This window comes from Sorex fumeus, unplaced genomic scaffold (genome assembly GCF_029834395.1).
Source record: "Sorex fumeus unplaced genomic scaffold, SorFum_2.1 ptg000036l, whole genome shotgun sequence".
NCBI classification, from domain to species: domain Eukaryota; kingdom Metazoa; phylum Chordata; class Mammalia; order Eulipotyphla; family Soricidae; genus Sorex; species Sorex fumeus.
The window spans coordinates 3,856,487-3,879,494 of NW_026606093.1; the positions used below are offsets into that span (position 1 = coordinate 3,856,487).

Sequence of the window (23,008 nt, forward strand, 5' to 3'; positions counted from 1 at the left end):
AGACATGCAAATTACAAAGTGCCTGATACTTTAAAAGCAGTAACATGATTGGTCCCTGATCATGATCCGCCGCTATTATTTGCACAATGAACTGAGAAGGTAGGTAGTAGTTTTGCATTTTAAGGAATTATAATAAATATCCCACCATAACTTAAATTTATATCATAATGGTGAAGGCCTGGCAATATCTCAAAGCAGTACAGATGACTATGCAGTTTCTCTTATCTTTTACAACTGCTTCCTATCTAAAAGGGCACCTTTTAAAAAGCTAATTTCAACTGAACAATGGATTTTAGCCTATGTAAGACAAGAATCTAACTGTGGACTGCAAGTTTCTTTTATGGCTTCCTAAGCAATGCTTAGGGGACCCAGGGTCAGTACCGGCATTACTCCACTCAGCAAGTCAACTAGTCTCAGAAAAAATAAACTAATAGAAACATACATCCCATATATAAAGCACGCAGCAGAAAAAAACAATCCCACCAAAAAATGGGGAGAGGAAATAACAGGAATCTCCACAAGAGTCCGTTGTTACATATTATCAGAAAAATACAAAGCAAAACAATGAGATATCCTCTCAAACCAGCGAAAATGGCATTTTTCAAGAACCTGAGAAACAACCAGTGCTGGTGAGAATGTGCTACTCCTGTTCACTGCTGGTGGGAATGTCTGGTTCAGCCCTAGGGAAGACAGTTTTGTGATTTCTCAAACCGATAACAGAGCTATCATGACCCTATGAGTTCACTTCTTGGTATTGATCCTCCAAAACATGAAACACTCTCTCAAAAAGATATACACACTGCTTAAGGCAGCTTCCACGTCTGAACTCCGCCACAGCAAGAGGCCCTGATGCAGCTCCTGATGCAATCCTCCAAGTTTCACATTTCTCACAGCACAGCAAACTTGAAGGGAAGACACAAAGCAGCTCACCAAGCCCAAAGAGCAAAAACAAGAACGCAGTGGGCTCAAAGACACCAACCAGCACAGTAAAGCCTCAGATGATGACTTTAGTGACACCCCTGTGAGGATCACAGCTAGTCAGCAAAACCAGCAGTACGAAAGTATGAGGGCTAAAATAAGAAAACTACAAGTAGAAATAAAGAGTATGGTGAGTGATACAGAAAATGCAATAGAAGCTCTGTACAGCAGACAGCAGCTGCGAAAAGATCAAGAAGCTCCAAAATGACCTGCAGGAAACCATTAGAAAACAGAAGGTGAGGGGCTGGAGCAACAAGCGGCCGACCCGGGTTCGGTTCCCAGCACCCCGTATGGTCCCCTGAGCACCGCCAGGAGTAATTCCTGAGTGCAGAGCCAGGAGTAACCCCTGAGCATTTCCAGGTGTGACCCAAAAAAAAAAAGATACATCTGGGAATTAGACAAATTATATAATTAAATGCTAAAGTCAAAGACTTGCTAAAGGAGCTTCTTCAAAGACAAACTATTTAGCACTCTTCCATTTAAGTATGGCATTCACTCATGGTCACTGTCACTGTCCTATCACTGTCCTGTTGTTCACCGATTTGCTCGAGAGGACCCAGAAACGTCTCCATTGTGAGACTTGTTGTTACTGTGTTTGGCATTTCGAATACGCCGTGGGTAGCTTGCTGGGCTCTCCAAGAGGGGCAGAGGAATCGAACCCGGGTCGGCCTCGTGCAAGGCAAATGCCCTACCGCTGTGCTATCACTTCAGCCCCTCACTCATGGCACTTATGATTAATCTCTACAAGATTAAGAAAGTCTGTTTAGTTTAGCTGCTCTGAAATAACTAACCATGCAGAGGTCATTAAGGAGAAGAGAAAAACAATATTTTCAAGTCAGTAGAGTCTGATCAGGAGGCAAAGGTAATTGACAGGTTGGGGGAGCGATCAACAAACCCAAGCTCCCTGCAACCAGGGAGGAAGGGCAAAACAATGTTACCCTACACAAACCATGATTCCTTAGTCTCTACCATAGTAGAGACTAAGAGGGAAATTGCCACTGAGGCAGGGGGAGGGGGATACTGGGGACAATGTAGACTGGTGGAGGGATGGGTGTTCAACCATTTTATGACTGAAACTCAAACATGAAAGCTTTGTAACTGTAGTTCACAGCTGATGAGAGAGAGAGAGAGAGAGAGAGAGAGAGAGAGAGAGAGAGAAGTACCACTGAGGCAGACTGGGGGTGGGGTTGGGGTGATGGGAGGGAAATGGGAACACTGGTGCTGGGAAATGTACATTAGTGGAGGGATGAGTGTTGGAATACTGTATGACTGAAATCCAATGAGGAAGAGCTTTGTAAGGGTATATCTCTCAGAGAGTCAATAAAAAAGTTTCAAAGAAAAATTGCTAAGGTGCTGCAGAGATCCAAAGTCAGAAAATTAAAGTTCAGGAATGGTAGAATACCCAGTCTGGGACAGTGTGCCTTCGGTTAAAATGTTACCTGTCCTTACAGGTGTCACTGGTTCAGAACTGAGACCACAATTCACAGAGTTTAATTATGAGGACTAAGAGTTAAAGCCTCTAGTATCAACTGACTCTTATCTTGTTCCAGGAAATACAAGCCATCAAGTAATAACTTTATTATTAGCTTTAGGAAATTCTCAAAACTTTAACTGAACAACAGACTGCTCAACCAACCCCTTAGTACAATAAATTGCTTAACTGGGCAAACCCGCTCAATTATCAAACAAATATTAGCTCACTGAACCTTGCTCCACCAACTCTAAACTACCCTATCACAAACTTTCACAAATGTCAATAGACTATGTGTTAAAAGATCTGGCTTAAGTCACTAGAAATGAGACCCCCAAATCCTATAAATATTCATCAATCTCTACTTTCTAAAATACCCGAAGGATTCTTAGAGTGGTAGTTCACTTGGCTCAGTTCCATCAAAAGCTTATTTGGATGAGTCTTTTTGTGGACGCTGACAACCTGAATCCAGATTTAAATTTAGACATATGAAATATATAGCAATGGCATTAGCAAGATGATATAACTGAGAATTACCCACATAGGAGTCAGTGGAAATTACTATCAAAGGCATCTACCAAAAAAGCCAAAAAATTAAGCACTGATTATTATGTCTCTTTTCAACAGGATAAGCACATCTAGTTTATAACTTTCATCATTCAGTCTCTCTGCCACTCTCTCTCATAGAGAGATACACTGTAGATATAGAGACGCCGAAGCGATAGTACAGTGGGTAAGGTGTTTGCCTTGCACACGGTCGACCTGGGCAATCTCCGGCATCCCATATGGTCTGCCAAGCACCGCCAGGAGTAATTCTGAGTGCAGAACCAGGAGTACCCCACAAGCATTGCTAGGTATGACCCAAAAAGAAAAAAAAAGAAAGGATATACAGATATCTGACTCCAAAACCCTACAAATATTCATCCACTTCACTTTCTAAACTCTATTTGTGTGTGTATAGGAATATGTTGAACATGAGAACTAGAACCTCAGGAGTTAGGTAACCAAAATGAGACGTGTGAAGATGGGGTATTTGCTATACCAGGGCACAGGTCCTTATTTATTTATTTATTTATTGAATCACTGTGGGAAAGGTTAGAAAGCTTTCAGGTTTAAGTCTCGGCCATGCAATCATCAAACACATTTCCCTTCACCAGTACTTATTTTTCACCACCAAGAACCCCAATATACCCCCCTTCCAACCCTCTCAATGCCTGAGGGCACAGGTCTTTAGTGTTTTAAAGATCTCAGTTCTTTTTAGTTTGTTGACCTTTTTTTCCCCTCAAGTTCTAGAAGCTTGAAGTAGCCAGTGTTCACAGGAAAACCTCCTTTAGAAGAATGTGACATAGGGCCACAGGAAAAGTAGACTACACATGTCCCAGTAGCTAGTTTTGACTCACAGGGACTTGAGGCAGATGGGAAAGGCATCGTAGGATGGGAAAGTAGATACTTCTTTATTTATTTATTTTTGCTTTTTGGCCCATACCTGGTGATGCACCAGGGTTACTCCTGGCTCATGTACTCAGGAATTACTCCTGGCAGTGCTCAGGGGACCATATGGGATGCTGGGAATTGAACCCGGGTCGGGCGCATGCAAGGCAAATACCCTACCTGCTGTACAATCACTCCAGCCCTGTAGATACTTCTTTTAATTGCAGCCAGAATTGTAGATACAGTCTATGTGCAATGGAATGAGTTTCAGATATATGCCAAATAAAATGCTTGGGAGATTCTCATCTTAACATTATTCTGGGATTATCCAACAGGCAGGCATTGGGTCAGTTTTATTCAGTTTGGTTCCCTTTGTCTTAATTTGAACTTCATCTTGACTAGGACTGGGGGAGAGACCTGGAGGGAGGCACATTGTTTAGTTTACTGTGTGTGTGTGAGGTTGTTATCAGGAGCACCTCCTATATATGTTTCCTGTTGGTACCAGGTATATTGAATGTATGAGGCCTGACAGTAGAATTTCAGGGATTCAAGTTAGGTTTCTTCTCACAGAATATCTCATTCCTACTTTGGACAAACTGGCAGGCTACCGAATGTAGCTTGCCCACACAGCAGAGTCTGGCAAACTCCCCGTGGCGTACCCAATATGCCAAATACCAGTAACAATGATGGGTCTCATTCTCCTAAAGAGCCTTGAATATAATCTCAGGGTAAGATGAAGGAGACGTTACTGGTGCCTGCTCGAGGCAATCGACGAATAACAGGATGGTCGTGATTCGTGATGTGTGTGTGCACGCTCATCAGAAGACAAGTTCTAGAATATTCATGGTCACACTGAGCCCCAAACTGGAAACAACCCAGACAACCTTCAAAATTAAGTATGAAACAGTCTCAAAAAATATTATTAAACAATGAAGATAAACAATCTATAATTATACTAAATACTGACAAACTTCACAAACATGCTAAAGAAAGAAACCAGATACAGTGATACACACTGAATGTTTCCAAAGATGTAGAACATAAACAGGCCAAACTAATCTATGCCACTCTCATTCCACTATTATACAGATAATAGGTACACGAGGAGGAGAAAAGGGCAAGTCACTCTGAAACGCATGGTAACAGAGGTCTAGCCATCTGCTTTAGTATATATGCACTTTTTCTGCCTGCATATTACATTTCAATAAAGTTTTTTCTTCCTTCCTTTTGTTTTGTTCTGTTTTCATTGTGGGTCACCCGGGCTTGGAGCAACTGCCAGGGAGATGCTTCAGGATCAATCAGGGAACTCTACACTGCCTGGGATCAAATCGGAGTCTCATTCGTGCAAAGCATGTGCTCAAACCCACTGAGTTATCTTGCCAGTCCACTATTCTTTCAAGGATGCTTCTGTTCAAAAATGTTGGGAAATAATCATCAAGAGCTTCAAATCCAGGTATTATGGACCCCAAACTTGGCCGCCACCACCCCCTTTGAAAAACCAAACTAAGACACTCTAACTGGCTGGAACAACAATACTGTGGGTAGGGAACTTGCCTTGCACACATCAACCTGAATTCTATCCCCAGCATCTCAGGGGATATGAGATGGTCCCCAGAGTACCGCCAGGAGTAATTCCTAAGTGGAGAGCTCAAGGACAACTCTAGAGCATCACCAGTTGTGATCCAAAAATGAAAAATAAAACCAAAAAAGGGCTTCACTCAATAAATCAAAGTGAAGGTGGTTTTTAAAGATATCCATTAAATAGGCCTGCTTAAGAAAAATTAAAACGAACAGTGCAGAGAGGAGTACACCTGTCTTGCATGCAGCTGATCCAAGTTCAATGCCTGGAACCCCAAACAGTGCCCAAAGCAGTGCCAAGAGTCATCTTTAGATGCAGAGCCGGGAATAAGCCATGAGCATTGCTGGGTCTGGCTGAGGGAGGGAGGAAGAATGGATGAAAACTTTTATAGTTGAAAGGGCTATGGTGCCACCAGCAGGTCAATCTGTACCGGTGAGGCGAGTGCATCAGCAGCAGCCTGATGGTGCCTTCAGACTTCCAGATACCCCAAAATTGCTGCTGTGACTTTGGCCAGACCCCAACAACTTGAGGCCAAGTTTACCAAGAAAGTAATTGACCAAAAGTTAGGTATGTGGGAGACACACCCACAAACCACCTCCGGCTCAGCTATATAATTGGAGGCAAGGCCTCCCTGGTTCCTGATCAAACTGCTTAGTGGCCATCATCCCGGAAACTCAGAAACAAATCTCGGAACCCAGCAACCTTTGACAGAAATGTGTCTGGTCCCTGCAGTAGGTTACTGGCACCGGATCAGCCCTAGAGGGAAAGGGTGCTGTCCCTCCGCCTGCTTCTCCTTGGGGGCTCGACGGCCGCCATCCTCCAGAGGCCATTGGACAGTCCGGTTTGGGACTGCAGGGCCTCATGGGAATGGGGTGGAACCGGTCCTTTCTTCCCCGCCCCAACGAGACCCTGAGTCACCGCCCACCAATGGCCTGTCTAGCTCCTGATAGAACTGCTTAACGGCCATGATCCCAGAGACTCAGGAACAAATCTTGGAACCCAGCAGATTTTGGAAGAAATCCCTCCAGATTTAATTGTTAAAATTTCAGAATTCCAAAATCACATGGCCACTATTGTGGCCGTTTGACATTAGGTTATTCATAACCAGCAAGAGAAAACAAATTGTCTATGGCTGCCTTTTTGGCAGATCTGAGTGTTGGGGTAAAATCCCAAATAATAATGGTGTTGAAATATTGAATGTAATCAAAGTAGAGAGAGAGTAATGTGGGAATCATCTGCCCCACAGGTAGGGGGAGGGTGTGGGATGGGGGGTATACTGGGGATTTTGGTGGTGGAAAATGGGCACTGGTGAAGGGACAGGTGTTTCATCATTGTAAGACAGAGACTTAAACCCGAAAGTTTTGTAACTGCTCTCACGGTGATTCAATAAATAAGTTTATAAAAAAGAAAAAAAAAAGGTAAGGTGGAGTTCATGCCCAATTCAATCAGCCTAATCAATGGCTGAAAAAATAGCAATACTCCTATATTTAAAAAAAACCTTTTACAGTTGAGAGGATTGGCCTCAGTAGTAGAGTTGCCTAGTATGTAATGAGGCCCTGAATTCTATTTTGAGCCCATGTGTGTGTGTGCACGCACGCTTCCAGCAAGCATGCATATTTCCAGCAAACATACATACACACATTTCCAACAAATTAAATCAAATACTACATTCATTTATAGTGGGGCAAAAGTTGGAGATTAAAAAATAACATCTCTTAGTTCAAAAATCCCTCTTCAATGTAAGAAACTGTCACTGTCCTCCCGTTGTTCATCGATTTACTCGAGCGGGCCCAGTAACATCTCCATTGGAGACTTCGTTGTTACTGTGTTTGGCATATCGAATACATCACGGGGAGCTTGCCGTATGGGCGAGATACTCTCGGTAGCTTGCCGGGCTCTCCGAGAGGGTAAGTGAGACCCAAATAAATTTGGAAAACTAGTAAAAGTCACATACCTGTCTGGGAGGAGGGCCAGTACTAAGATGAAGGTGTATTCATTTCTTTATTTAGTAATCAAAATAGTCTTGGACTACTTTTTTGTTTTATTTTGTTTTGTTTTGAGGCCAAACTCAGTGATGCTCAGAGGTTACTCCTGACAAGGCTTGGGGAACCATATAGGATGCTGGGGGTCCAAAGAGCTGAGCCACACACAAGGCAAGCACCTTACCTGCTGTACTACTGCTCCAGCCCCATCCTAGACTACTTTAGTATTCGGCCACAAAGGCGAAAATATTGTGAGCAGAGAAAAACATATCTCAAAAAAAAAAGAAAGACGGAGGATCAGAGAGATAGTACAGTGGCTTAGGTACCTGGCCTGCACACAGCCTACTGCATAAAGTCCCTGTGTACCACCAGGAGCGATCCCTGAGCACAGAACCAGAAACAAGCCCTGAGCACTGTCAAGTGTGGCCCAAAAGAACAAACAAAAAATTTTTAGTAAAGTCTAATAGGAATATAAAACCAACAATCTACACATCAGTGTTACTCAACCAGGGAACCTAGGGCCCACCCAATTAGCTCCCAAGATATTCCAAGGAGTCACAAGTGAAAACCACGTAAATGGGGCTCAAGTGACAGTCCAGCGAGCAGGCACTTGCCTGCACACAGGCAGTCGGCCAGAGTTTGCTCCCAGGCACCTCATATGGTCCTTGAGCCACCAGGAGTGATCCCTGAGCCAAAGGCCAAAAGTAAGCCCTGAGCACCATCAAATGTGGCCCCAGTTTTTTAAAAAATAGCGTAAGTGGGGGTCACAGGAAAGAAATGGATTGTAGGAAGCAGCCCGGTTTGAAAATGTTGAGAAACAAAGTGACTTTGGATAGGATGATCTCCCTTCTGAAGGCAAAAGGTGTTTTCTGTTTATACAAACATACACCTCCAATGATGTGCTGTATCTAGCATTTACTAAATATAGCAGACCTTCAAATAAGGTCATTTTGTTATCATGTTGAGTGGGGGTAGGGGGAAATCATGGTTGACACTGAATTAGATGACCTTGTCCAGTGGTGCTCAGGACTAACTCCTGGTGGGGATCAGGTGACCATATGGAGGCTTGGGAATGGGACTTCAGTCAGTCACGCGCAAGGCAAGTGCCCTTACCCACTGTACTGTAGTTTCATTCCCAAACAGTCTTATGATTTAAAGAATGTTAGTCTGGCCATACAGATAGCTAAGCGGGCTGAGCACATGCTTTGCAAGTGAAAGGCAGAGTGGTATCTCTGGCACTGCTGGGAGCGAACTTGAGCACAAGCAGAGCACAGAACTAGAAGTACCTCAGCACTGCGGGGTGCGGCGTCACAAACAAGCACACGAAAACAAATAAAAGCCTTGTACAAAACGACGTATCACTCCGTAGTTTAATTTTATAGTGAGAATTTCATGAAACTTGTTTTCTTGCTCTGACTAAATAAATAAATAAATGACATCTTGTTTCTTTTCCGTTACACTTCCATGGCTATGCAAGCCTGGCATGTTCATAAAACTAGAGAGCCGGAGGGGAAGTGGCCATCATACTGCAAAAGAAGCCCACGCAACTTGGTAAAACTATGGAACGGAGGGACAGGGAGGGGGTTAGGGTGTCTGCTGACCTGAGCTTGATCCCAAGCACAGCCAGAAGTGACCCCGAGGAGAAAGCCAGGAATAAGTCCTGAGCAACATCCAATGTGTTCCACCCCACCAAAAAGGGGACAAGTGGGAGAGAATGCTATAGGATACATACGTGAAATCATTGGGAATGTCAAACTGCATCACGAAACATTAGCTTCATTTACTTTTAAAACTAGGGCCCACGTGATAACATAGCAGGCAGGGTGCTTGTCTTGCATGAAACTGACCCAGCTCGGATCCCCAACACCTCATATGGTCCCCACCCCCTGGGAGTGATCCCAGAGCACAGAGCCAGGGGTAAGCCCTGAGCAGCACCGGGTATGGCCCCCAAAAGAAAATAAACAAAGGCCACTGAAAGGTTAAAATACATGCATATGAGGCTAAGAGAAAATGAGGCACACAACAATTCTAACTCCAAAGCACACACACCACACACAAACAGTACCGACTGTTCAATCTCTGAGTTCAACATCAATATTCTGGCACAAGGTTTGGAACTTGTGTCAATCCGATGCCAATTCTCACCACAGACGTAGCTTTGTCCCACAGACAGTGCAGTCAGAAGACCAGCAGCGCATGCTCTCATTTAGCCAGGGGACACGCTAAGCTTTCTAAATCTTGATCCACTTTCAAACAGAGGTCATCTGTTCTTACTGTTTCAAAATGCAGTTTTGAGAAGCAAATGAGATAATGTCTATAAAAGTGCCACATACAAAATCCAAAGCATTACTAGAATTCTTTAAAAGAATACATTCTAAGGGGCCAGAGTGATAGTACAGCAGGTAGGGCGTTTGCCTTGCACACAGTCGACCCGGGTTCAATCCCCAGCATCCCATATAGCCCCGCCAAGCACGGCCAGGAGTGATTCCTGAGTGCAGAGCCAGGAGTAACCCCTGAGCATCACTGGGTGTGATCCAAAAATGCCCAAAAATAAAGAAACAAATAAATAAAAGAATACATTCCACCCGCGAATGATTTACATACCTCAAACCTAAAAACTTCTGGCCAGAGAGATAGTACAGCAAAGGAAGGACACTTGCCTACAGGCAACCAATCTGGGCTCAATCCCGGACGCTGGGATAAGGTCCACCATGTCCTGCCCAGAACATTCCCTGAGCCAGGAACAAGCCCTGAGCACAGCTGGATGTGCCCTCACCCTACACACACTCAAGGAATTAGTTCTTTCTTTTTAAAAAAGCAAAAGTTCAGTATACAGAAAACTTCAGATCACTTGAGATAGGAAGTTACTCTGTCTTTAAATTCATTCTTCAGTTTGATCCCCAGCATCTTACATGATTCCCCAAACACCGCCAAGAGTAATTCCTGAGTGCAGGGACAGGTGTAACTCCTGAGCATCTGGGGGTGTGACCCAAAAAGCAAATTAAATTAAACTAAATTAAAAAACAAAAAAACTTCTCAGTTTCTAAAATATCCCTTTCTTTACTAGCTTGGGCTGGAGCGATAGCACAGCGAGCAGCACATTTGCCTTGCATGTGGCCGACAGGACGACCAACCCGAGTTCAATTCCTCCGCCCCTCTCGGAGAGCCCGGCAAGCTACCGAGAGTATCTCGCCGGCACGGCAAAGCCTGGCAAGCTCCCCGTGACGTATTCGGTATGCCAAACACAGGCACAACAAGTCTCAAAAATGGAGGCGTTACTGGGCCCGCTCGAGCAAATCGATGAACAACGGGAGGACAGTGACAGTCTTGACTAGCTCACATGATTATGCTACTCCAAAGTTAACAACAAAGGAGAGTACGTCAATGGATTACATGCAGAAGAGAGGGAAAAGACTAGAAAGCAATGGCTAAGAAGTACCAAGCAGTAGAATGTTATTACTGAAATTAAGTTTTCTGTTGAAACCACCTCCCACGCAGTTCAAACATACAAATACACTGTTTTTGTCATAAACTACGTTTGCTTTTTCTACCTTTAACTTCTCTGAAGTGAAACTATGCACATAGGACAAATTTTCATTTTGTTCCTACAAAAGTACCACAATTGCCTCGTGGGTAGATTGAGGAAGGTAATAAAATTTCAAAGTCTTTTCCACACTAACAATCCCACAATCATTCCTCAGACAAAATCCACCAGAGCAGATGGGAAGAAAGGAAGGGTCTTTTGATATGGCTCTTAACTTTGGGGATAGCTCTAAAATTAAAGAAAAGTCAAAAAAAGGTTTTCAGGGTAATATAGTAGATGAATGAAACAAATGACAATTACTTGATTACTTGACATTAAAAATACAAATATCACCTTGTATTTTTATAAAGACAAGGGCCAGGAAGATTGCTCCACAGTTGGAAGCCTGCCTCATGAGCTGGGGGAGAAGGCAGCCAGGATAGAGAAGGGGTCACTGAGTCAGAGATGGTTGAAGGGATCGCTCAGAACGGGAGATGTGTGCTGAAAGTAGATAAAGGACCAAACAGGATGGCCTCTCTGTATCTGTACTGCAAACCATAATGCCCAAAAGTAGAGAGAGTAAGAAGGAAATTGCCATAAAGGCAAGGGGTGGGGTGAGGTGGGATGGGGGTGGTGGGAGGGATACCAGGGACATTAGTGGTAGAAAACGTACACTGGTGGGGGGATGGGTGTTTGGTCATTGTATGACTGAAACTCAATCGTGAAAGCTTTGTAACTATCTCACTATAGTCATTAAAAAAAAATTTTAATTAAAAAATAAAGATTAGCATTATGAACTAAAAATGGTTAACAAAAATACAGTGTAGTAAGAAGCAAATAATGTGAATCTGGCATAAAAAGTGCTGAGTGAGCAAATCTTAAACTCTAAGATGTGTTTTATTATCTCTAGCTAAATTATGATTGCTGATATTATAAACAGAACAAGTGGCATTTTTAAATCTCAAATTGGCTAGCCTATGATTCCTTCAAGCTTTCAAATTTCTTAGTCAATAAGTAAGCACATAGTTTTAAATATAGTAAAAATCATTACATAATAATCATACAGAGATATATTTATGTCTACTCAACATCTCTTCTAAGATGACTTGTGAGTTCCAAATCTCAGGTCAGGGAAGTGGTTCAGTGGTAGAGTATTTGCCTTGAACGTGAGGTCCTAGGTTAGATCCCTGGTTTGATTCACCACCAACAACAAAAAAACTGTCTCTATTCTGAAGCAGAAAACCTGCATGGGGACCCTCTCGCCTAACCAATCTCAGTTTAGCTCCATTTAAATATCCAGCAACCACCCAGTCTTCATTTTTTCATGCACTCCACATCTAACCATGAAATTCTGATGCACTGACAAAAATATACTCAGAATCCATTCAGCTTTGCTACAACTGCCCTTTAAGCCAACACTTATCATTTACCAAGAACATTCTACAAGGTTCCTATGCTTCCCATTCCATATCTTACAACCCATTTTCCACATCCAGAGTGATAACTTAGAAATCAATAACCTCTTCTTTCTGTTGAAACACATTAACGGGTATACACTTTTCGGTGGGCTTGATTAAACTGAAACCTATGCTCCTACACACCTATATGATCTGGTCCCTGCTGAATCCTGTGACCTCATCTTAACTCGTCCCCTTTATTTCGGGTGTTATTTAGAGGAGTGAGGAGGGCTGGGCATCTGTGCGAGGGGTCAAACCAGAGTCTGTCGCGTGCCCCTTTCCTCGAGATTCTTCCCTAGCCTTCATTCAGTTCTTTAAAATGGGGGGGGGGGGGGCACGAGGAGGAAGACAGGAAGGAATGGCAGTACTTACTCTCACCCCTGGGTCTCTGACCAGCTTTGTTCCCTCTACCTGGAAATGCTTTTCCCCAGGTCCTCGCACTGCAGGTTTCTTATCATTCATGCCTTTCACCTCAAACATGCTCTCTTTTAAGAGGCCTTACTTTGGCTCCATATCTAAATTATTAACATGGGGGGAGGAGGTCCAGGGGGGTGCAAAAGCACGGAAAAGAGCAGAAGAAAGAAAGAAGCAAAGAACAGAGGATTTTTAGGGCAGTAAAACGACTCTATTAATACCATAATGGTGGTTATGTCATTATACATTTTCCACACCCATAAAATGTACAACATCAAGACTGAACTGTAATGTACACTATCAACTTTAGATGAGTATGTGTTCATTCAGGTTCAGCGATTACAGCAAAGGTACACTCTGCTAGGGGACGTTGATAATGCATGAACAGTAGCAGAGAACCATGGAGAATCGCTATACTTTCCCCTCAATTTTGCTGCAACCCTGTAAATGCTCTTAAAAAAAAAAAGCCCCACTAAAAACCAAAAAATTTAAAGAATGACCTTTGGATACTGCATGCTTTTAGCTCTTAGCACATATTATGCCTGTAATTACCTGATTCAGTTATGTATTTAAGAGTTTTACGTGGGGCCAGAGTGTTAGTACCAAGAGTTGGGTGTTTGCCTTGCACACACCCAAGTCAACCCAGGTTTGATACTGGCATCCCATATGGTCCCTTGAGTAACGCCAGGAGTGATTCCTGAGTGCAGAGATAGGAATAAGCCTTGAGCATAGCTGGGTGTGACCCAACACCCCCAAAAAACTTTAATTGAAATGTATTTCATATATTATGCATATACATGTATAGAAGACAAAAAGTTTCCATCAAATAACAGCAAATGTGCAACACTACATATACTTTAATATTTTCATTTCATTTTACTGGTTTTTCAGACAATACTTGAGTATACCAAAATTAATTTCACAAACCACCAATGGGCACAGTCTATAGCTTGAAAAAAACTAGTACATTAAATTCATGCTATGTAATTCCAAGATTCCAAAAGCATACAGAAAAACACTGTTAACAGTACCTTTCTGATATTGTTTACAGATATTTTACTTTCCCCTCTAGGTACGGATAACATGAATAATTTAAAAGCTGCTCTTTTCTCTAGGAAGTACAAGAGAAGATTAGAATCTGCCTTGCTTCTCAGGCATCCACTGGAGATAAGCCCCATCTGTAGAACAGCATGCAATCAGAATTTTTCCAAAAACATAAATGAAAATGTCAAGAGTAAAGCACTCTCAAATATAAAGGTTATGTGGTAACTACAAAAATCCTTTTCCTTTTGCAAACAAGACAATGCAGATTATGTATGATTTTAGGTGCCAGCAGCAAAAAACAACTATGAAAGCAAATAAAATCTAACTAATTTAAGAATAAGAAACATCAAGTTGCCTTGAACAAAATAATTCATACGTCTGCTCCAGGTTCCTTTCAAAACCCCATCGCCCTACTCCAACAACGTCCACATACAGTTTTTAATATCCTCCCTCTGACACACTCTGGTAGATTTTGCTTCAGCTACCACCCTTCCGCTTCACTCACTGTTTGATGACGGGAACGCGGAACAGATGGCTCTAAGCTGGGCTCCAAATCTCCCTGAGGACTGTCATCATCACCTCTCCTTGTCCCATCGAGTTGGTGCCCTTTTCTGAGCCTTATATCTGGCTCTGGAGTCCTGCTGCACCCCAGCCGGTTTTCTGCTGTCTCGTTCATGGGATATCCAAGACTTTTTTACAAAGAGGTCTTTCTGTCCCTTCTTTTGGGGAAGACGGACTTCTAGAACTTGATCCTACGGGAGAAGAGTTTTGAATAAATGAATTAAATGAACACATAATTATAAACTCAAATTACAGAATTAATAATAATAAAGAAATGATGTACTAAACCTTTTGTTCGCGGATTACTATTCTTCTTTGAGCCACATCTGGCAATGCTCAGGAGTGATTCCTGACTCTGCTCAGGAATCACTCCTGACAGTGCTTGGGTGACAGACCATATGGGATACCAGGGACTGAACCCAAGTCAGCCATGTGCAAGTAAATGCCCTACCAGCTGTACTATCTCTCAGGCCCTGATATGCTGATTAAAAGGTATCAAAATCTAATCCTAATAAATAAAACAGGGTATAAAGCAACATGCATACATCCACCTCCTATTATAAAGTTGTCATAAAAATACATAATACCTTATAAAGAAAAATATATTAATGTAAATAATATTCAACAGTAATATCTGACATACAATCACGTACTGAAAGAATTATTGAAAAATATCCCACACTGCGTTCTCAGTCCAGAAATATATGAAGAACATAGCTGTGGTCTAGGGTCTGGAATGAGAAGACTAACTTCTTGAGACCTTCCATTCTTTTTTTAACTATACAGCACATAATATCTATTTTTGGGGGGGAGGGGGGGCTCGTACCCAACAATGCACAGGGGTAACTCCTGGCTCTGCACTCAGTCATTACTTCTGGCGGTGCTCAGAGGACCATATGGGATGCTGGGAATCAAACCCTGGATTGGCCGCGTGCAAGGCAAATGCCCTACCCGCTGTGCTATCGCTCCAGCCCCACATATAATACTTTTCCAACCGAGAAACATACTTACCCACTGAAAGAAACAGCTGTGGTTTATGCATTATTAAAGAGTCTGACAAAACTTTCTCAAACAAAGCTCAATTAAAACTTACTTTTAAAAAAATTTTAATCAAGTGGAGTTCATGCCCAATTCAATCAGCCTAATCAATGGCTGAGTAAATAGGCAATACTCCTACATTAAAATTAAATTTAAAAGTTTAAAAAAAATTTTTAAAAATTTAAGAGTATGTTTATTCCTACTTCAAAGATAAAGGAATCAAAATTTACCAAGGTGCTTTCTATAAAACAGAACAACTTTTATAATATTATTGATAATATTTTACATCAAATTATTTAATATCTGACATGTCAGGTTAATTTCATTAATCATAAAGATAATTATGAGCATTATCCCAGCTTTGAGTTTTTGGTTAAAGAATAATTAACTTGTAAATAAGTATTAGAAAAATATCACTTTGATATTCTAAATTGTAAAAAAAAAAACTTTTCATGCTTTTTGCATTTAATTAGAATGATTTCCAAGTGCTTACCTATATGGTAATTGTAAGCTTAAAGCATTAAATATTTATTGGTTTTATATATATATATATAATTCCCTCTCCAAGAAATGTAAGTGAAATAAATTGAAAAGTACTTTGTTTTGTTTTGTTATCTTTTTGGGTCACACCTGGCAATGCACAGGGGTTACTCCTGGCTTATGCACTCAGGAATCACTCCTGGCGGTGCTCAGGGGACCATACAGGATGCTGGGAATCAAACCCGGGTCAGCCACGTGCATGGCAAACAACATACCCGCTGTGCTATTGCTCCAGCCCTTGAAAACGGCTTGGTTTTTCAAAGGTCAGTCGTGAGTGCAGAATCAGAAGAAACTCCTGAGCATTGCTGGATGTAGCCAAGAAAAAAAGAAAAACTATTTTGCTGGGCTGGAGAAATAGTACAATAGGTAAAGCACTTGCCTTGCATGCAGCCAACCTGGGTTCAATCTCTGGCATCTGATATGGTCCCCCAAGTACCACCAGGAGTATTTTCTGAACACAGAGCCAGGAATAACCCCCTAGCCTTCACCAGGTGTGGTGAATCAAGGTCAGTCATTTGGCCAGTCGTTTGACTTACCCCCTGCACTCTCTCTCTGACCAGATAGTCTCGGACTGAAAGAAATTCTTTTTTTTTTGTTTGCTTTTTCAGTCACACCCGTCGATGCACAGGGGTTACTCCTGGTTCATGCACTCAGGAATTACTCCTGGTGGTGCTTGGGGGACCATATGGTATGCTGGAATCAAACCCGGGTTTGCTGTGTACAAGGCAAACGCCCTACCTGCTGTGCTATCGCTCTAGCCTCTAAAAGAAAATATTTTATAAATCACATGCCTAAAGAAAAAGACTACTATCTAAATTGTGCAAGAACTCTCAGACTCTTAACAGTATGAAAAATTAACATTCCAACTAGAAAACAAATGACATAAGCAGTTATTTCAAAAAACATACACAGATGAAAAATAATGACATAAGAAAGATCATCAACATTAGTCATCAGGAAAATGCAATTAAACTCACAAAGAGATATCACTACAAACCTAATCAGCTACAATAACTATATTGTAAATAGCAGCTGACTGCTGGTATGGCCAGTCTGAGAAGTTCCAAGAAGACGACAATTTATCAGAGAAAGGTTTTTAAGTAGTCATTACAAATACAGTAAAGAAAAGCACAAAAAGGCATGCTTGCTTTTTCAAATCCGTGTTAACACAGATCTCCCTTTCTCTCCTCTGCTGTATCTTCCAGACCCATGTATCTTTTGAACATGTATCTCCTCCCACCCCCAAACCACTCATGTATCTCTAAATTTCTTTCAATAAAAACTATTTTGCTGACAGGGCCTGAGATATAGTGTAGTGGGGTGGGCACTAGCCTTGCACACGGCCAACCCACTTCCCATATGGTCCCCCGAGCACCACCCGGAGTAATTCTTGAGTGCAGAGTCAGGAGAAACCCCTGAGCATCACTGGATGTAGCCAAGAAAAAAAGAGAAAAAAATCTATTTTGCTGGGGCTGGAGAGATAGTACAATAGGTAGAGCACTTGCCTTGCATGCAGCCAACCTGGGTTCAATCTCTGGCATCTGATACGGTGCCCCAAGCACCTCCAGGAGTATTTTCTGAACACAGAGCCAGGAATAGCCCTAAAAATCACCAGGTGTGGCCCCACCCCCCCCCCCAAAACATCAAACCCTATTTTACTTCACCAAAAAAGAAACTCATAAAAATAAGACAACGCGGGGGTATGGTGCTGCCAGCAGGTCAATCTACTTGTGAGGCGAGTGCATCAGCAGCCTGATGGTGCCTTCAGACTTCCAGATACCCCAAAATTGCTGCTGTGCCTTTGGCCATACCCCAAAAACTTGAGGCAAAGTTTACCAAGAAAGTAAACGGCCAAAAGTTAGGTATGTGGGAGACACACCCACAAACCACCTCCGGCTCAGCTATATAATTGGAAGCAAGGCCTCTCTGGTTCCTGATTGAACTGCTTAACAGCCATGATCCCAGAGACTCAGAAACAAATCTTGAAACACAGCGGCTTTTGGCAGAAATGCGTCCGGTCCCTGCAGTAAGTTACAGGTGCTGGGCCAACCCAGGTGGGAATAGGTTTCGTGCCTTGGCCTGTTCCCCCTGGCGGCCCAGTGGCCACCATCCTTCAGAGGCCACTGGACAGTCAGGTTTGGGCCCCCAGTGATGAGACACGCAGAGCCTCACGGGATGGGGGTGGAGCCAGTCCTATCTTCCCCACCCCAACGAGACCCCAAGTCATTGCCCACAAACAGCTTCTCTGGCTCCTGATCAAGCTGCTTAACGGTCATGATCCCAGAGACTCAGAAACAAATCTTGAAACCCAGTGGCTTTTGGCAGAAATATGTCCGGACCCTACAGTACCTTACTGTCACCAGGCCACCCCAGGGAGAAAAGGGTGTTGTCACTCCGCCTGCTCCCCCTTGATGGCTCGGTGGCCGTCATCCTCCAAAGGTCACTGGACAGTCAGGCTTGGGCCCGCAGTGACGAAACTTGTTGGGCATCACGGGATGGGGGTGGAGCTGGGCCTGTCCTCCCCACCCCAATGAGACCCCATGTCATTGCCCACAAACGGCCTTTCTGGCTCCTGATCAAGCTGCTTAATGGCCTTGATCCCAGAGACTCAGAAACAAATCTCGAAACCCAGCAGGTTTTGGCAGAAATTCCTCCAGATTTAAATGTTAAAATTTTGGAATTTCAAAATCGCACGGCCACTACTGCAGCCATGCAACATCATATGTTATTCATAACCAACAATAGAAAACAAATTGTCTACTGTTGCCTCTTCGGCAGATCTGAGTGTTGTGGGGTAAAATCTCAAATAATAATGGTGGGTCTGGTGTCAAAATACTGAATATAATCAAAGTAGAGAAAGAGTAATGTGAAAATCATCTGCCCCACAGGGAGGGGGAGGGTGTGGGATGGGGGTATACTGGAGTTGTTGGGGGTGAAGAATGGGCACTGGTGAAGGTACGGGTGTTTCATTGTATGACCGAGACTTAGACCCGAAAGCTTTGTAACTGCTCTCACGGTGAGTCAATAAATAAAATTATAAAAAATGAAAAAAAAAATAAGACAACGTCATATCAGATAGACTATCTCAAGAGATAGAAGTTAGGGGGGAAAAGAATCAAATGGAAAGAGTTGAAAAATGTAACACAAAAAAATAAATATTCTAAGTGCTCACAGTAGATATGCAGAAGAATCAAAATGAAGCAATTGTTGGAAACCATTAGAAACCATTAAGTACAATGTATGCACAGTGAAAGCTCCAAAAGAAGGAGAAAGAAATAGGGAAGGAAAAAAAATTCAAGAAATAAAGGCAGGGGACTGGAGTGACAGTACAGCGGGCAAGGCACTTGCCTGCACGTGGCCAACCCGGGTTCAGTCCCTGGCATCCCATATGGTCCCCTGAGCACCAGCCAGGAGTAATTCCTGAGCAACACTTGGTGTGACCCAAAAAACCAAAAAGGAAAAGCAGAAAATTAACAGTAGATTTGCTGAAACAATAAGATGAACATCAAAGAAATTAAGTATGTCAATTAATTTGATAGAGCAACATAATAAATTCATCTTAGAATGTCTATCAATGATGGGCTGCGTATACAAGAGTGGTCCCAATAGGCTGTACTCGATAGGCTAGATGTTTAATAAACCATACCGTCAAGGTTCATGTACTTACACTCTATGACAGTTGCTCACCTAATTTGTCAGAAGTGGCATCTTTCTGTACAGTACACTAGGACCAACGCAAGCATATGTGGGTAGATACTCAAATTTTAAAATGGCCAAAGCCAATGACCAGGAGGAAAGTGAACACAGCAAGAAAAGAAAAAAGGGGGGTTGGGGGGGAAGGTGTCTTTATTCACAACAAATGAACCCAAAGAAGGCAGAGAGGCTGGTTATTGAACAGAAACCATGGCAAACAGAAGGCACAAGATATTCACAGAAAAGGCAGATTCAGACAAGAGTCCTATCTAGAAAATATCTTTCAAAAATGAATAGGAGGGCCCAGGCGATAGCACAGCAGGTAGGGCGTTTGCCTTGTAGGCGGCTGACCTGGGTTCAATCCCCCGGCATCCCATATGGTCCCCCAAGCACCGCCAGGCGTAATTCCTGAGTGCAGAGCCAGGAGTGACCCCTGAGCATTGCTGGGTGTGACCCAAAAAGCAAAAAAAAAAAAATAGAATAGGAACTTAAAAATGCTTAAGTTAAATGAGGAAAGAGGAAAATGAGAAAAATACAATACAAAATCTAGAAAGAAGAAAATCTTGCCGATTGCAACAGCATGGATGAACCTGAAGGATATTAAACAATATTAAGTTAAGGGAGACACCTGTGCAGGACCAGGGGAAATAGTACAGGAGATAAGGCACTTGCCTTGCATGCCACTGACCTGGGTTTGATCATGAGCACATGCCCTAAAAGGGTCATTCCAGAGTACAGAGACAAGAGAAGCTACCGATTAGCACGCGCGCATGCTCGCGCTCTCTCTCTCTCTCTCTCTCTCTCTCTCTCTCTCTCACACACACACACACACACACACACACACACACACACAAATGCACATCCTCAAAAACCAATTTAGGCATAGCCACTGAATGACTAATTTAAAATTTACTAAGACTGTCTGTCTGCCAAATGAGATTATTTTTCTTCTAGATCAGCGTTTCGCAATCTTTTTCCAACCATGGTCCTCTGCCCTCCCTGTTTCACTCTTGATGGACCCCTGTCCTACTAGTTGGTCCTCGAGCTTCCAGCAGCAGCCCTCCAATAATTTTCACCTGTGGCCCCTTGAAACATACACAAAAATGTCACATGGCCTCCAGTTGAGAAATACTGCTCACAGAATTTTCTAAAAACTGTACATCCAAAGTTTAATAGAGACCTGACCTCTATGTACTTTGGGAATAGAAACTTGAATCATTCATTCACCCCCCAAAATGTAATGGTGAGTATTTTATAGAGAGGGTAACGTCTGATCTGAATTTTAACCAGAGTTAAAATTTGCCAAGCACAGAAAAGCATTCCACACAGAAGTATCAAGGCTAGGAGTGCTAAGGTCTATTTGGAAATAAGAGATGAAGGGACAAAGTCAAGACATACTCAGAACAGAAAAAAACTAGCATTTGGATAACTAAAAGGAAATCGATGAACGACAGAAATCAGCTTACGCAGGTTTTATGCTTAAGCAGTTGTGTACAGAGGATGAATGCATTCACTGACAGTTGATAAAGGAGAAAAGCATATTCAAAGTGAGCAATAATAAATTTGTTTTTGGAAACAAAGAGTTTGTGGTGACACAAATGTTTAGCTGGTACCAAGATATAAATATGGAATTCAGAAAAGACAGGCTAAAAACAGAAACGGATAGTCCTGGTAGAAAAAGCGAAACGAGAAGGACAACAGACCAATTGTAAACAAAACCCTTTTATAAAATAGTTATATAAAAAGGAGTAAGCACACACAAGATCAAAGTGAAAAATTCAGGTTACCAAACAATCCATACTGGACTTAGGCCTTGAGAACCCAGATCCCTGGACTTTAGTCAAATGTACTTCTAAATCCACTTCGTAGATCTCAGCTTCCCCTCAAATTATACCTCCTAAAACAGTCATTGAGGGTCCAGAGCAACAGAATAGGAGGTGGGGGGGTGGAGGGGGGGCAGGGCACTTGCCTTACACAACAGTGACCTAGGTTCAATCCTCAGCACTGCAGATGGTCCCGAGCCTGCGAGGAATAAGCTCTGAGTATCACCACAAAACAAACCAAAAAATGAAGTTACTGTACTGCTCAGTAGCACTAAGATTGTGCACACACATTAACACCAGCACTACAATTTGTGTTTCTCGCCCCCTGGTTGGCTGCATTATAAGAGCTCTGCTCTGTTGGGTAGCAAGGAATTAAAGTGTAATTAACAAGAAATTCTGGCAGTTAAGAGACATTTCTGTTGATAATTTTGACTAATGACTTAGTTTACAATGTTACTATTGTTACCATTGTTGTTTTATATTTATAATATAATGATTATATAATAATCGTATTATTGCTACTTGAGTAGCAAGTAAATATATATTAGCTTTTTCTTTACTTTTGTCCATTGGGCTGGAGTGATAGCACAGCGGTAGGGCGTTCGCCTTATAAGCGGCCAACATGGCCGACCCGAGTTCGATTCCTCCACCCCTCTCGGAGAGCCCGGCAAGCTACCGAGAGTATTCGATATGCCAGACACAGTAACAACAAAGTCTCCAATGGAGACGTTACTGGGCCCGCTCGAGCAAATCGACGATCAACGGGAGGGCCTTTACCTTTACCTTGTCCATTAGGATATAAATAATGTTAATATGGAAGGACAATTCATCTGCATCTGATGAATATATAACTGAATGTCAGGAAAAAATAATTATTAGGACCAATAATATTTTCATTGTCTTCAAATGGGAATTCTGCTAACGATCTGATTTGAAAGGGTGGTAAAGAGTTAACGAGTCTGATGAGTACACCCTGAAGGAAGACTGATTTGTGTCTTATTCAGGAGATTATTACAATTAATAATGGCCGCAAATACAAGGAAGTGGTACAGGTGTACATCAACACTTGCAAAGAGACATTTTTTATCAAAAACATTGACAATTTGACCCTTTCTCATTGCACAAATTATTCTTGACAAATTATAGGCAAATGATTGTTGAAGAAACCAACAAATACACTATACAATGCAAAAACATTGGACCTAAGAGAAAACACCACAGTACTAGAAACCAGCGATGATGGGAGAAAAATAAGCACTTATTGGCATATTACTTACTAAGGATAGAAATTATGTTAAGACTGGTCCTAAAACAAAATGTCTGTGTACTTGTTTTTTAAAATGCTATTAAGCATTGTCTTCTTTTTTTATACAGTCAGACTTACAAACGTTCATGATTGCGTTTCAGTCAAACGATGTTCGAATACCCATCCCTCTACCAGTGCTCATTCTCCACCAACAAGGTTCCCAGTGTC

The 23,008-nt window shown here is 42.3% G+C and overlaps 1 protein-coding gene across 1 annotated transcript in view; it reads right to left on the reverse strand.

Moving 5' to 3' along the window:
• ADIPOR2 (adiponectin receptor 2) overlaps window positions 1-23,008 on the reverse strand; it is a 68,134-nt gene that overhangs the window by 22,840 nt on the left and 22,286 nt on the right. Inside the window, exon 2 of the mRNA XM_056117879.1 lies at window positions 14,385-14,631. Coding sequence (XP_055973854.1) covers window positions 14,385-14,555 — 171 coding nt within the window. The 5' untranslated portion in view covers window positions 14,556-14,631. The remainder of the gene's footprint in view (window positions 1-14,384; window positions 14,632-23,008) is intronic.